Source organism: Mirounga angustirostris, unplaced genomic scaffold (assembly GCF_029215605.1).
Source record: "Mirounga angustirostris isolate CCGP_5_RB_7025 unplaced genomic scaffold, mMirAng1.0.hap1 SCAF_11, whole genome shotgun sequence".
NCBI lineage: Eukaryota > Metazoa > Chordata > Mammalia > Carnivora > Phocidae > Mirounga > Mirounga angustirostris.
Window position 1 is genome coordinate 125,961,065 of NW_026991719.1, and position 13,935 is coordinate 125,974,999.

The window sequence follows — 13,935 nt, forward strand, 5'->3', positions numbered from 1 at the left end:
TTTTTCAGGGGCTCCTGGGTGGCTCAGTCAGTTAAGTGTCTGCTTTCGGTTAGGGTCATGATCTCAGGGTCCTGGGATCAGCCCTGTGTGGGGCTCCCTGATCAGGGGGAGTTTGCCTGTCCCTCTCCCTCGCCCCTCCCTCTGCCACTCATGCTTTCCCCCCTCTCTTCTCTCAAATAAATATTTTTAAAAATTAAAAATAAATAAAAAGCAACAGGTTGAGAAAAAAGATTTGCAATTACCTCTAATAGAGAACAGGCTAATCAACATAATATGTAGAAAATTCCTACAAATTAGGGAGCTAAAACAAACAATCCAGTATAAAAACAGTAAAGGATAGTGATAGACAGTTCAGGAAGGACAAACACCTGGGATGGCAATAAACATACAAAAAATGTGCAACTACAAAGATAACAGGCAAACATAAATCAAAGCAATGACTGAATACTATTTTCTCATCCAGAGAATGCCACACATTAAAAAGACTAACAATATCCAGTGTTGATGAGGATGTGGGGAAATGAGCACTCATACTCTGCAGTAGGAGTACACATAGCTTTGTGGAGCACTTAGGCAATATCAAATGACATTTTCAATGCATGTGCCCTTTACCCAAGCAAAAACGCAGGAGCCTATTCGCACTCAGGGACATTTAAGGGCTCGGCAGTTTTGAATTAAGATGCTCCCCAGTGGGCGCCTGGGTGGCTCAGTCGGTTAAGCGACTGCCTTCAGCTCAGGTCATGATCCTGGAGTCCCTGGATCGAGTCCCGCATCGGGCTCCCTGCTCGGCGGGAAGTCTGCTTCTCCCTCTGACCCTCCTCCCTCTCCTGCTCTCTCTCTCTCTTTGTCTCTGTCTCAAATGAATAAATAAAATCTTAAAAAAAAAAAAAAAAAGATGCTCCCCAGTATTTGAACTTAGGATATAGTGTTGTGGAGATGGTGTCATTCACTGGGGGAGCCATTCTGGTTCTTGTAAGATCAGCTCAAAGTCAGAGGGACCAGCTCTCTGAGACTACACTGTGACCCTGAGGAGATGGGAAGCTCCCAGGAGTCAAACTCCCTCAGGAAAGCTACAGGCTAGCGTTGGGCTAACGCCACCTCAAGGGTCACAAGGACCTTGCGGCTTGCCATACAGAAGGTTCTAGAAAGAGAAAAAGAGGTAGTGCAAAGACACCATGCTGTCTCAGGATAGCATGCCTAATCTGCTGAGAAGCCTGACTGGGGCAGGGCTGCTTTGGAGGGTGGGGGTCAGAGGCCAACAAAGGGTAAAATTCTAGCATGGCTTTCTTTTTTAATATTGTGAAAAAATGTGTAAAACACGACTTCACCATTGTAACACTTTAAAGCGTATGAAAAAGGTCCCTTCACCACACTCACCATGAGCGGAACGACGGCCACATATAGTTTCAGATTTGTTTTATCACCCCAAAAGTAGATCCTGGACCACTCCCCCCAGAGGCAGTCCTCTTTGAATTGATAACACAGTGAAATATATAAAGAAATTAAATTATTTCGATTAATGTCCCACACGCTAAGGACAAGTGTTCAAAAACCCATTTAGCGGAGGGAACGTTGCGCGGAGGGAGCTCTGAGCGGAGGGATCTGCACAGCACCGCACGAGGGAGCCGCACCACGCCGCGCGGAGGGATCTGCGCAGCACCGCACGAGGGAGCCGCACCACGCCGCGCGGAGGGATCTGCGCAGCAACGCACGAGGGAGCCGCACCACGCCGCGCGGAGGGATCTGCGCAGCAACGCACGAGGGAGCCGCACCACGCCGCGCGGAGGGATCTGCGCAGCAACGCACGAGGGAGCCGCACCACGCCGCGCGGAGGGATCTGCGCAGCAACGCACGAGGGAGCCGCACCACGCCGCGCGGAGGGATCTGCACAGCCCCGCACGAGGGAGCTATAAAGCCCTACCTCGCACACCCTGCGGCATTCGCTCCTCAGACACCGACGGGGTGGTAGTGATGGCAGACGCCAATCCTAGCACCGCGGCGGCCGCCGAGGAAGCCAAGCCTGATGCGAAGACAGTCCAGGTGCTGCGGGACATGGCCAATCGCCTGCGCATCCATTCTATCAGGGCCACGTGTGCTTCGAGCTTCGGGTAAGGTTCCGTCGTCCAATTCCTCGTGGCCTTGAGCAGCCGGCCTGGCGGCAACAGAAGCCTGAGGTGAAGGGAACCCTCGGGGGGCTGGGCGGGCTCGGTTGTAGAGGCCCCGTTTGGGGCCGTGGGGGAGCAGATGGCGTGCCCGGGGGGGGGGGGGGGCCTTCCCGTCGCTGCTATGCAGCGGCGAAGCTGGCGGCCCTGACCCTCAGGGCCTCCCCGCACTTACCAGGGAGGAGCCCGGAATGTGCGTGGGCAAGCGGGGATAAGTCCGGGGGCTCGCGGCCAGGCTGGCGCTGGAGCGGGGTGCGTGGCCGGGACTTTACCTGGGAGCTGTTGCCCTCGATGCCAGCGTCCCGATCCCGGTTTGGGGAGTGTAACAGAAAACTGGGGGCGAGTAAGAAGTGGAGAAAAGGAGACTTTCTAGTCAGGGTTTTGTTGAGGACTTCTGATCCAGTATTTTTATTTAATGTAAGCTTTGTTGTAGGGGGCTTGTGTGGCTTTAGTGCGAGGGCAGCGCTAGCCTCACCATGATTCGGTTCACTTCAAGTTTTTGGGAAGAGTTTGAGAAGGATTGATGTTAATTTTCTAGGTATTTGGTAGGATTCACCGTCAGGTCGAGAGTTTTCCTTCGGCAGAGAGGTTTTTGACTACTGACTCGAGATCCTCATTAGTTACGGGTGTAGTTAGAATTTCTGAGGCCCCTGGCTGGCTCGGTGGGTAGAGCTTTTGATTCTTGATCTCAGGATCATGAATTTGAGCCCCACATTTTCTATTTCTTCCTCGTTCTGCCTTCTTGAATTTTGTTTCTAGAAACTTGGTCTTTTTCGTATTTCAAGGTTTTTTTGTTTTTAAAGATTTTGAGAGCGTGTGCGCAGTGCGGGGGGGGAGGGCAGACGGAGAAGCTCGAGAACAAGGCGGGGTGCTGCCGGAGAAGCACGAGGCGCGGAGGGGGGGCACGACGGTGAAGCTCGAGGCGCGGAGGGGGGGTAGGCGGAGAAGCTCGAGCGCGCGGAGGGGGGGCCGGCGGAGAAGCACGAACGCGCGGGGGGGGCCGGCGGAGAAGCACGAGCGCAAGGCGGGGTGCTGACAGAAGCACGAGGCGCGGAGGGGGGGCACGACGGTGAAGCTCGAGGCGCGGAGGGGGGCGCCGGCGGAGAAGCACGAGCGCAAGGCGGGGTGCTGGCGGAGAAGCACGAGCGCAAGGCGGGGTGCTGACGGAGAAGCACGAGGCGCGGGGGGGGTGCACGACGGAGAAGCACGAGGCGCGGAGGGGGGGCACGACGGTGAAGCTCGAGCGCGCGGAGGGGGGGCCGGCGGAGAAGCGCGAGGCGGGGTGCTGACGGAGAAGCACGAGGCGCGGAGGGGGGGCACGACGGTGAGGCTCGAGCGCGCGGAGGGGGGGCCGGCGGAGAAGCACGAGCGCGAGGCGGGGGGGCCGGCGGAGAAGCACGAGCGCGAGGCGGGGTGCTGACGGAGAAGCACGAGGCGCGGAGGGGGGGCACGACGGTGAGGCTCGAGCGCGCGGAGGGGGGGCCGGCGGAGAAGCACGAGCGTGAGGCGGGGTGCTGACGGAGAAGCACGAGCGCGAGGCGGGGTGCTGACGGAGAAGCACGAGGCGCGGAGGGGGGGCACGACGGTGAAGCTCGAGTGCGCAGGGGGGGGCCGGCGGAGAAGCTCGAGGCGCGGGGGGGGGGGGCAGGCGGAGAAGCACGAGGCGCGGAGGGGCACGACGGAGAAGCACGAGCGCGCAGCGGGGGGGGCAGGCGGAAAAGCACGAGCACGTGGGGGGAGGCAGGCGGAGAAGCACGAACGCACGGGGTGGGGGGCCGGCGGAGAAGCACGAGGCGCGGAGGGGGGGCACGACGGTGAAGCTCGAGGCGCGGAGGGGGGCGCCGGCGGAGAAGCACGAGCGCAAGGCGGGGTGCTGGCGGAGAAGCACGAGCGCAAGGCGGGGTGCTGACGGAGAAGCACGAGGCGCGGGGGGGGTGCACGACGGAGAAGCACGAGGCGCGGAGGGGGGGCACGACGGTGAAGCTCGAGCGCGCGGAGGGGGGGCCGGCGGAGAAGCGCGAGGCGGGGTGCTGACGGAGAAGCACGAGGCGCGGAGGGGGGGCACGACGGTGAGGCTCGAGCGCGCGGAGGGGGGGCCGGCGGAGAAGCACGAGCGCGAGGCGGGGGGGCCGGCGGAGAAGCACGAGCGCGAGGCGGGGTGCTGACGGAGAAGCACGAGGCGCGGAGGGGGGGCACGACGGTGAGGCTCGAGCGCGCGGAGGGGGGGCCGGCGGAGAAGCACGAGCGCGAGGCGGGGTGCTGACGGAGAAGCACGAGCGCGAGGCGGGGTGCTGACGGAGAAGCACGAGGCGCGGAGGGGGGGCACGACGGTGAAGCTCGAGTGCGCAGGGGGGGGCCGGCGGAGAAGCTCGAGGCGCGGGGGGGGGGCAGGCGGAGAAGCACGAGGCGCGGAGGGGCACGACGGAGAAGCACGAGCGCGCAGCGGGGGGGGCAGGCGGAAAAGCACGAGCACGTGGGGGGAGGCAGGCGGAGAAGCACGAACGCACGGGGTGGGGGGCCGGCGGAGAAGCACGAGGCGCGGAGGGGGGGCACGACGGTGAAGCACGAACGCGCGGGGGGGGGGCCGGCGGAGAAGCACAAGCGCAAGGCGGGGTGCTGACGGAGAAGCACGAGGCGCGGAGGGGGGGCACGACGGTGAAGCACGAACGCGCGGGGGGGGGCCGGCGGAGAAGCACAAGCGCAAGGCGGGGTGCTGACGGAGAAGCACGAGGCGCGGAGGGGGGGCACGACGGTGAGGCTCGAGCGCGCGGAGGGGGGGCCGGCGGAGAAGCACGAGCGCGAGGCGGGGTGCTGACGGAGAAGCACGAGCGCGAGGCGGGGTGCTGACGGAGAAGCACGAGGCGCGGAGGGGGGGCACGACGGTGAAGCTCGAGTGCGCAGGGGGGGGCCGGCGGAGAAGCTCGAGGCGCGGGGGGGGGGCAGGCGGAGAAGCACGAGGCGCGGAGGGGCACGACGGAGAAGCACGAGCGCGCAGCGGGGGGGGCAGGCGGAAAAGCACGAGCACGTGGGGGGAGGCAGGCGGAGAAGCACGAACGCACGGGGTGGGGGGCCGGCGGAGAAGCACGAGGCGCGGAGGGGGGGCACGACGGTGAAGCACGAACGCGCGGGGGGGGGGGCCGGCGGAGAAGCACAAGCGCAAGGCGGGGTGCTGACGGAGAAGCACGAGGCGCGGAGGGGGGGCACGACGGTGAAGCACGAACGCGCGGGGGGGGGCCGGCGGAGAAGCACAAGCGCAAGGCGGGGTGCTGACGGAGAAGCACGAGGCGCGGAGGGGGGGCACGACGGTGAAGCACGAACGCGCGGGGGGGGGCCGGCGGAGAAGCACAAGCGCAAGGCGGGGTGCTGACGGAGAAGCACGAGGCGCGGAGGGGGGGCACGACGGTGAAGCACGAACGCGCGGGGGGGGGCCGGCAGAGAAGCACAAGCGCAAGGCGGGGTGCTGACGGAGAAGCACGAGGCGCGGAGGGGAGCACGACGGTGAAGCTCGAGGCGCGGAGGGGGGGCAGGCGGAGGGGCACGACGAAGAAGCATGAGCGGGGAGGCAGGTGCAGGGGCACGGCGGAGAAGCACGAGCCCGCGTGGTGGGGGTCAGGCGGAGGGGCACGACGGAGAAGCACGAGCACGTGGGGGAGGCAGGCGGAGAAGCACGAGCGCAAGGCAGGGTGCTGACGGAGAAGCACGAGGCGCGGAGGGGCACGACGGAGAAGCACGAGCGCGCAGCGGGGGCAAGCGGAGAAGCACGAGCGCATGGGGAAGGCGGAGGTGCACGAGGTGCGGAGAGGCAGACAGAAATACGAGTGCACGGGGGTCGGGGGAGGGTGCCGACGGAGAAGCACGAGCGCGCGGGGGGGGGGGGGGCAGGAGGAGGGGCGGACGGAGAAGCTCGAGCACGAGGGGCGCCGACGGAGAAGTACGAGCGCATGGCGCAGGCGGAGGTGCACGAGGCGCGGAGGGCCAGGCGGAGAACAACGAGCGCAGGGGGCAGACGGAGGGGGGTGCAGGCGGAGAAGCACGAGCACGCGGGGGCGGGGTAGGCGGAGGGGCATGACAGAAGTAGACTCCTTGTTGAGCCGGGAGGCCGTTGTGGGGCTCGATCTTGGGACCCTAAAATCATGAACTGAGGTGCAGATGTTTAACTTATTGAGCCACCCAGGTGCCCAGAAACTTCTTGTGGGCTAACCGATTTATTGGCATAGAGTTCTTCACGGTGCTGTGTAGTTTTTATTTCTGCACAGTTGGTAGTATTGTCCTTTCGTTTCTGAAATAAAATCAGTAATTTCATGGGGCGCTTGGGTGGATCAGTCGGTTAAGTTGTCTGCCTTTCTTTGGCTCAGGTCATAATCCCAGTGCCCTGGAATCGAGCCCCACATCGGGCTCCCTGATCAGCGGGGAGCCTGCTTCTCTCTTTTCCTCTGCCTGCCACTTCCCCCTGCTTGTGCATGCGCGTGCTTTCAAACGCTCTTTTTCTGTCAACTTTTTAAAAGTTATTTTAAATCTATTTTAGTACATTTAAAAACTAAATTTTTTCATTTTTAGTCTAGCGGAAAGATTTGTTAATTTTATCTTTTCTAAACCAGCCTTCGTTTTTCTTGATTTTTTTTTTTTCCTATGGGTTTCTTGGTCTCTATTTCTGTTCTACCTTTTATTATTCTACTGGTAGCTTTGGGTTTACTTTTCCTAGTTCTTAGGTTGTAAAATTAGGGTTTTGATTTGAGATCTTAATTTTTTTAATGTAGGTATTCACAACTCTTAATTTGTCTTAGCACTGCTTTTGTTGTATTCCGTAAAGTTTGGTGTGCTGTGTTTCTATTTCCATTTTTCTCTTAAGTATTTTCTAATTTCTCTTGTTTTTTTCTTTGATGCATTGGTTAAGAGTGTGGTGCTTAATGTCCACAAATGTGTGGATTTTCCAGTTTTTAATGATTTCTAATTTGTGTTCGTGGAATAAAATATTTTGCATGGTATTTCTCTTTTAAAATCTTGTTTTTCATCCTGAGCTATAACGTTAAAAGTACAGTCTAGATGAATTTAACACCTGCATATTTTGGATTTTTTTTTTACACTTCTATTTTGCTCCTTTCACTTTCAAAATTAATTACGGCTTGTGTTTTTTAAGGTATATTTAGCAATTTTTATTTATATTTTTAAGGTATCAAACAATTTTTAAAACCTCATCATCCACTTAGGGAATAACTGAAAGGCAAGAGGTTTAAGTCTCCATTTTTTCATTGAACTTTGAAAGGAGATTGTTAACATACATGAGCTGGACCTTAAAATCTTTTCTGAAAGTTGCAGGGGCTCTGGGAAGTTGGTTTTGTTCCTGTCCTGTCCCCTCTTCCCTCCTGAATTAAAGAGGGACTGACTGGACTCCCATGTCAGCTGCCTTCTACGAGCAACTGTTATTTTGGCATTCAGTAAGGACCTCCAGTTATTCCGCCATGAGAAACTTCGCTGGCCACCATTCTCTTTCTAAAAGATGATCATTTTATGGGCTCCTCGTGGTGGTGTTTTTTTTTTTTTTTTTAATTTTCTGGCTTTATTGAGATGTAATTGACATACAGCACTCTGAGTTTAAGGTATACAGCATGGTGATTTGATTTATATAGCTCATGAAATGATTATCACAGTAAGTTTAGTTAACATACATCTATACATACAAAAAGGAAATTTTTTTTTCCTTTTAATGCGAATGCTTAGGGTCTACTGTCTTTCAAATATACTCTATAGCAGGGTTAGCTATAGTCATGTTGTATATTACATATCTGGTACTTAGGATCGCACATTTGCACCTTTTGACCACCTTCCACCTTGGAGGTCGTTTTGTTTTTAGATCCCACATGTATGTAAGTGAGGTCATCCAGTATTTGTCTTTCTCTGTCAACTTATTTCACTTAGCATAATGCTCTCAAGATCTGTCCACGTTGTCACAAATGGCAAGATTTCCCTCTTTTTAAGATTTCTCTCTTTTTATGGCAGATTAATATTGCATTGTATATATGTGCCACATTTTCATCCATCTATGTTAATGGATATTTTGGTTATTCCCATGTTTTGATTATTATAAATAATGCTGCTATGAACATGAGGGTGCAGATATCTCTTTGACATGGTGTTTTCATTTCCTTCAGATATATTCCCAGAGATGGAATTGCTGGATCGTAGTTTTTTTTTAATTTCATGAGGATCCTCCACACTGGTTTCCATAGCAGTTGCACCAATTTACAATCCCACCAATAGTGCAGGAGGATTCCCTTTTGCCCCAAATTTGGCCATCATTTGATAACAAATGAGCAAATGATAACAAAAAGAGATAACTCTTGGGGCGTCTGGGTGGCTCAGTCGTTAAGCGTCTGCCTTCAGCTCAGGTCATGATCCCCGGGGGCCTGGGATCGAGTCCCACGTCGGGATCTTTGCTTGGCGGGGAGTCTGCTTCTCCCTTTCCCTCTGCCTGCCTGCCCCTCCTCCTGCTTGTGCGCTCTCTCTCTTTCTCTGACGATAAAGAAATAAAATCTTTGTTTTTTAAAGATCTTATTTATTTGACAGGAAGAGACACAGTGAGAGAGGGAACACAAGCAGGGAGAGTGGGAGAGGGAGAAGCAGGCTCCCCGCCAAGCAGGGAGCCTGATGCGGGGCTCAGTCCCAGGACCCTGGGATCATGACCTGAACCAAAGGCAGACACTTAACGACTGAGCCACCCAGGCACCCCAGAAATAAAATCTTTTTAAAAAAAGTTTTTTAGTTTGATGTAGTCCCACTTGTTTATTTTTTATTTTGTTGCTTGTGGTTTAGTTGTCCTATCCAAAAAAAATGAGTATGAGGACCCATGTCAAGGAGGTTTTTTTCCTGCTTTCTTCTAGGCGTCTTAATTTATTTCAAGTTAATTTCTGTGAGTGGTGTGAGGTTGGATTTCTAGTTTCATGTTTTCACATGTGAATATCCAATTTTTGCAGCACCATTTATTAAAGAGACTGTACTTTCTCCATTGAGTATTCTTGACTCCCTTGTCAAATATTAGTTTCTCATATACATATGGGTTTATTTCTGCTTTATGGTGTTTGTGTTTAATAATATCACAGATGATTTCAAACAAATTAAACAATACTCAAGTGTTTACAGAATCACTAGGTGAACTTGCCCCAAGTATACAGGTGCTCCGTTAATTGGGGGGGGGGGGTTCTTGGAGGTCTTGCTCTTCCCAGAGAGGTTATGAAGTTCCTGAGCTTTACAGCATCCTTAAAAGCCGTGAACTTGGGAGGCAGGGGCCCTGCATCCCTTTTCCTTGGCTGGATTCTTCCATGCCTGGGAGAAATGACTGCTGCTTCCAGTCTGAGGAGCTTATGTACTAAAAGTCTCCGCATGCACCGTGTCCCTGGTGAGTAATTTACCTGTGAGAAATGACCTGTGCTATGTCTGTCTTTAAGCCACCCTACATCCTCCAGCAGTGCTGCTGAGATCATGTCCGTGCTGTTTTTCCACATCATGAGATACAAACAGGATGATCCGGAGAACGTAGACAATGACCGTTTCATTCTCTCCAAGGTAAGCCCACACAGGAGCCCAGGGCCTGCTCGGATGGTTGCTTTTTTATTTTATTTTTTTTAAGTTTTATTTATTTATTTGAGAGAGAGAATGAGATAGAGCATGAGGGGGGGGAGGGTCAGAGGGAGAAGCAGGCTCCCCGCTGAGCAGGGAGCCCAATGCGGGACTCGATCCAGGGACTCCGGGATCATGACCTGAGCCGAAGGCAGTGGCTTAACCAACTAAGCCACCCAGGTACCCCAGATGCTTGCTTTTTAAAATGATTTTAAAAGCCACTGTCTGGTAATCAGGCCTGAAATGGGTTCTGTTTGTCTTTTTGGTTATTATTTCTTTGCCTCATGTCTTAGTCTGTTTAGTCTGCTATAACAAAATAACCACAGATTGGGTGGCTTATAAACAATAGAAATTTATTTCTAACAGTTCTGCAGACTGAAAGTCCAAGGTCAGGGTCACATGGTCACATTCTGGTGAGAGTCTTCTTCCTGGTTGCAGATTTTTTATTATATCCTCACATAGGAGAAGGGAAAGTAGTCTTTCTAGGCCCTCTTTTATAAGGGTACTAATCCTATTTGTGAGGGTTCTGCTCTTGTGACCTAATCACCACCCAAAGCCCCCCCCACCTCTTGTATAAAATCTTTGTTTAAAGTGTTCTAGCAAGGACTACAGTGGTGGGAAGGATGACTTATGGCAACTTGCCACCCTTCCTTTCCTTTGTCGGTCCCCTGCCTTATCCCACCTAGCACTAAAGCCCCCCCTTGATAGGGTCGTGTCCCAATACTCTGCCACCTGGGTAGAGGTGGGCAGCAGTGGATCTGACTTGCTTGAGCTCAAGGAAAATTGAGCTTAATTCGGAGAGATAGTCTACCTGTCAATAACCTTTATTTTTCATATTTCTGTAGATCTAACCTGACACAATGGGGGTCTTTCTCATTATACTAAGTATAGTACCAGGTAGTGCATGACTTTGGGGAACAGGAAAGAGGAGTGATGTTAAAAGTAAGGTCAATCTAGAAGAATGTGCAGGGTTTTTTGTTGTTTTTTAAGATTTTATTTATATGACAGACACAGCAAGAGAGGAAACACAAGCAGGGGGAGTGGGAAAGGGAGAGGCAGGCTTCCCACTGAGCAGGGAGCCTGATATATGGGGCTCGATCCAGGACCCTGGGATCGTGACCTGAGCCGAAGGCAGACGCTTAACGACTGAGCCACCCAGGCGCCCCAAGAATGTGCAGTTCTTTTGATGCTATCTGAAAGTTTGCTGTGTCCTAAGCAAAACGTTTAAAATTCAACTGGTAGAGTACCATGTACAAACAAATCCCAGATCTGGGCAGTGGGAATTAGTTTAAAGAATAAAGACAGAGGGTGCCTAGGTGGCTCAATCAGTTGACTGTCTTGACTCTTGATCTCAGCTCAGGTCTTGATCTCATGGTCGTGAGTTCAAGGCCCATGTTGGGCTCCACACTGGGCATGGAGCCTATTTAAAAAAAAAAAAAAAAAGAATAAAGTCAGAATATGGGTGTGGCCGAAGTATCTGGGGTCATAATTTTGACCATGTCTTGGTGTCTGAAATGTAATCTCAAATGAGGTTTATCAAAAAAATAAACCAAAATTTATGACTGTGTGTGTAAAAAGAGCAAGATGAAGCAAAAATGGTCTATTAGCAGTGAATCTAGGTGAAGAATATATGGGACTTCATTGTACTATTCTCAAAAATTTTTTATAAGCTTGACCTTCCTTCACAATAAAAATTGAACAAATGTAGATGTAGAAACACAGTATGAGCATTCAAATCTCTGGTTTAAAAAATGGTAAGATGGCTAGAGTATCCCATAACTGCTGCTATCGTATTCATGGTCATTGGCCTGAGAGCGATAAAGAGGCTTTCTGGTGTGCAGTAGCAGGCTGGGCACTGTTAGCTGCCAGAACTTATATATTCATCAGATTAAGAAGCAGATAAAATTGGAAGGAAGGAGAAAACACATAGGAGCATAGTCCATCATGGCATTGGCTGTGAGAATGGAATAAGTGGACTTGCTACAGTGAAGGAGCCAAGGTTTTCACAACTGGTGCTTCTGGGGCGTGAACGTCCAACACAAACAACTGCATTAGGAGGCTCACCGTTAAGGCCTGGCAGTATTGATATTGCTGACTGTGAAGTACTGTGAAGGCTTGTGAGGAGGGTCTTGGGATCCCCCAATTCTCCCCACTAGGCCTTTGTTTTTGATTTATCAGCTCGTTTTCTCCAGTCAAGGAGGCCAGGGAAGAAACCCGAAGGCTTTTTTGTAAACTTGTTCTTTGTGCCAGAACAAAGGTGAGAACTATCATCTGAGGGAGAAGTCTTTTCTGAGTGGACATAGCACCTAGTATGCATTTTTTTTTTTTTTTAAAGATTTTATTTGACAGAGACAGCGAGAGAGAGGGAACACAAGCAGGGGGAGTGGGAGAGGGAGAAGCAGGCTTCCCACAGAGCAGGGAGCCCGATGTGGGGCTCGATCCCAGGACTCTGGGATCATGACCTGAGCCGAAGGCAGACGCTCAACGACTGAGCCACCCAGGCGCCCCCTAGTATGCATTTTTATTGTAGCTCTTGCCCCCCCCTAAATTGTGAGTGTATGCCCCTACACCCAGCATAAGGGTCCTTAGAGAAGAAAAGGGAACTCCTGTGGGAGTACTTCCACAGTGCCAGGCATCATGCTGGTGTCTGCCAATCTTCTCAATCAGTTCTACAGCCTCCTGCTGCCTCTGCCTGAGGGGGACTCTTCGTCATACCCATAAAATGAAGAAGCCTTGAAGAAGTGGGCTCATTTACACACACACACCCCGCCCGCTTTAAAGCCAGGGGGAAGCAGAGTTGGTCTGGATGCAGAGCCCAGGCTCAGTCCAAGGGCACACAAGGCAACTGGGGGCCAGACCTTATTATGGGAGTAAGGCTAGGAACCATGGGGTGGAAGAGCTTCAGTGGTATGGTTTTACCAGGGTAGAGATACAAAACAGAGGGAGTCTCGGGGGGCACAAAGCGTGTGAAGAAAAGCTCGAGAAGGTTAAGAGCCCTGGGAGGAGCAGAGGGGTAGGGTGGAGCAGGACAGGAGAGGGATGAGACTAACAAGTACTATTGGCCCATCTTTGGTAGCAACACCACCTAATTCTTTGCTTGAATGGAGCTGACATTGGTGGGAAGGGTCAGACAAGAAACCTAGATAACCAGCATGTCAGATGGGGGCTGGAGTGGACAGGCTGGTGCAAGAACTTGGGCTCTACGTGGCAGGAGATGGAGAGACCTTGGATCGTTCTCTCTGCATGGTGATGAGTGGACAGGTTTGTTTGGTTGGTTTTTTTTAAAGATTTTATTTATTTGAGACAGAGAATGAGAGAGACAGCACATGAGGGGGGGGAGGGTCAGAGGGAGAAGCAGACTCCCTGCCGAGCAGGGAGCCCGATGCAGGACTCGATCCCGGGACTCCAGGATCATGACCTGAGCCCAAGGCAGTCGCTTAACCGACTGAGCCACCCAGGCGCCTGAGTGGACAGGTTTTAACAGGCTCCCCCTGATGGTTGTGTTGAGAAGAGCTATGGGGGGGAAGTTTGGAGGTCGCTGCAGTGACAGAAGACGTTTGTGACGACTACAAGGTAGTGGCAGTGAAAGCATTGAATAAGCTCAGTGTGTCTTTGGAAGCTTGGGACCTTTGGCACTGCCTTATGGCACCCAGAGGGTATTTTTTTCTCCATGGGATAAAGATAGCTTGCGCATAGACACAGAGGAGGAGGGGAGAGGAAGAGTAGTGGTGTAGTGATTTATTTCTGGCACTTCTAGATGACCACTTCTGAAATCCCATTTGACCTGAGTTACAAACCAGGGAAATTGTAATCATCTTCAGTGTTTCTGGTTTCTGTTTAAGAACCCACATTCTCCAAAAAGATTGAACATCTGGTTTGTGCATGACTAGATAATAAAAGATCTTATGAAAATGAATGGCAAGGCTCATGCTTACATTTCCTCCTTTGCTCCTGGGCTCTGTTTAGGCTGCTGTGTGGAGAGAGACTGTCCTTTTTTTGTATGTTCCCACGGGTTCAATTGAACTTGGATTACTATGGCTCCCCTTGTCTTGGTGATGTTGATGAGACTTGGGGTGCATGTAAGTGTGGTAAAGAGATAGATACTCTAAAGGGTGGGAGAGGCCATTCAAAAGAGCAGCCTGTGCATCTAGGTTCATTT

At 52.6% G+C, this 13,935-nt stretch overlaps 1 protein-coding gene across 1 annotated transcript in view; it reads left to right on the forward strand.

Moving 5' to 3' along the window:
- Positions 1-1,915: 1,915 nt before the first annotated feature.
- Positions 1,916-13,935, forward strand: part of TKTL1 (transketolase like 1) — a 29,934-nt gene continuing 17,914 nt past the window's right edge. The window contains exons 1-2 of the mRNA XM_045872222.2: positions 1,916-2,108; positions 9,605-9,722. Coding sequence (XP_045728178.1) covers positions 1,972-2,108; positions 9,605-9,722 — 255 coding nt within the window. The 5' untranslated portion in view covers positions 1,916-1,971. The remainder of the gene's footprint in view (positions 2,109-9,604; positions 9,723-13,935) is intronic.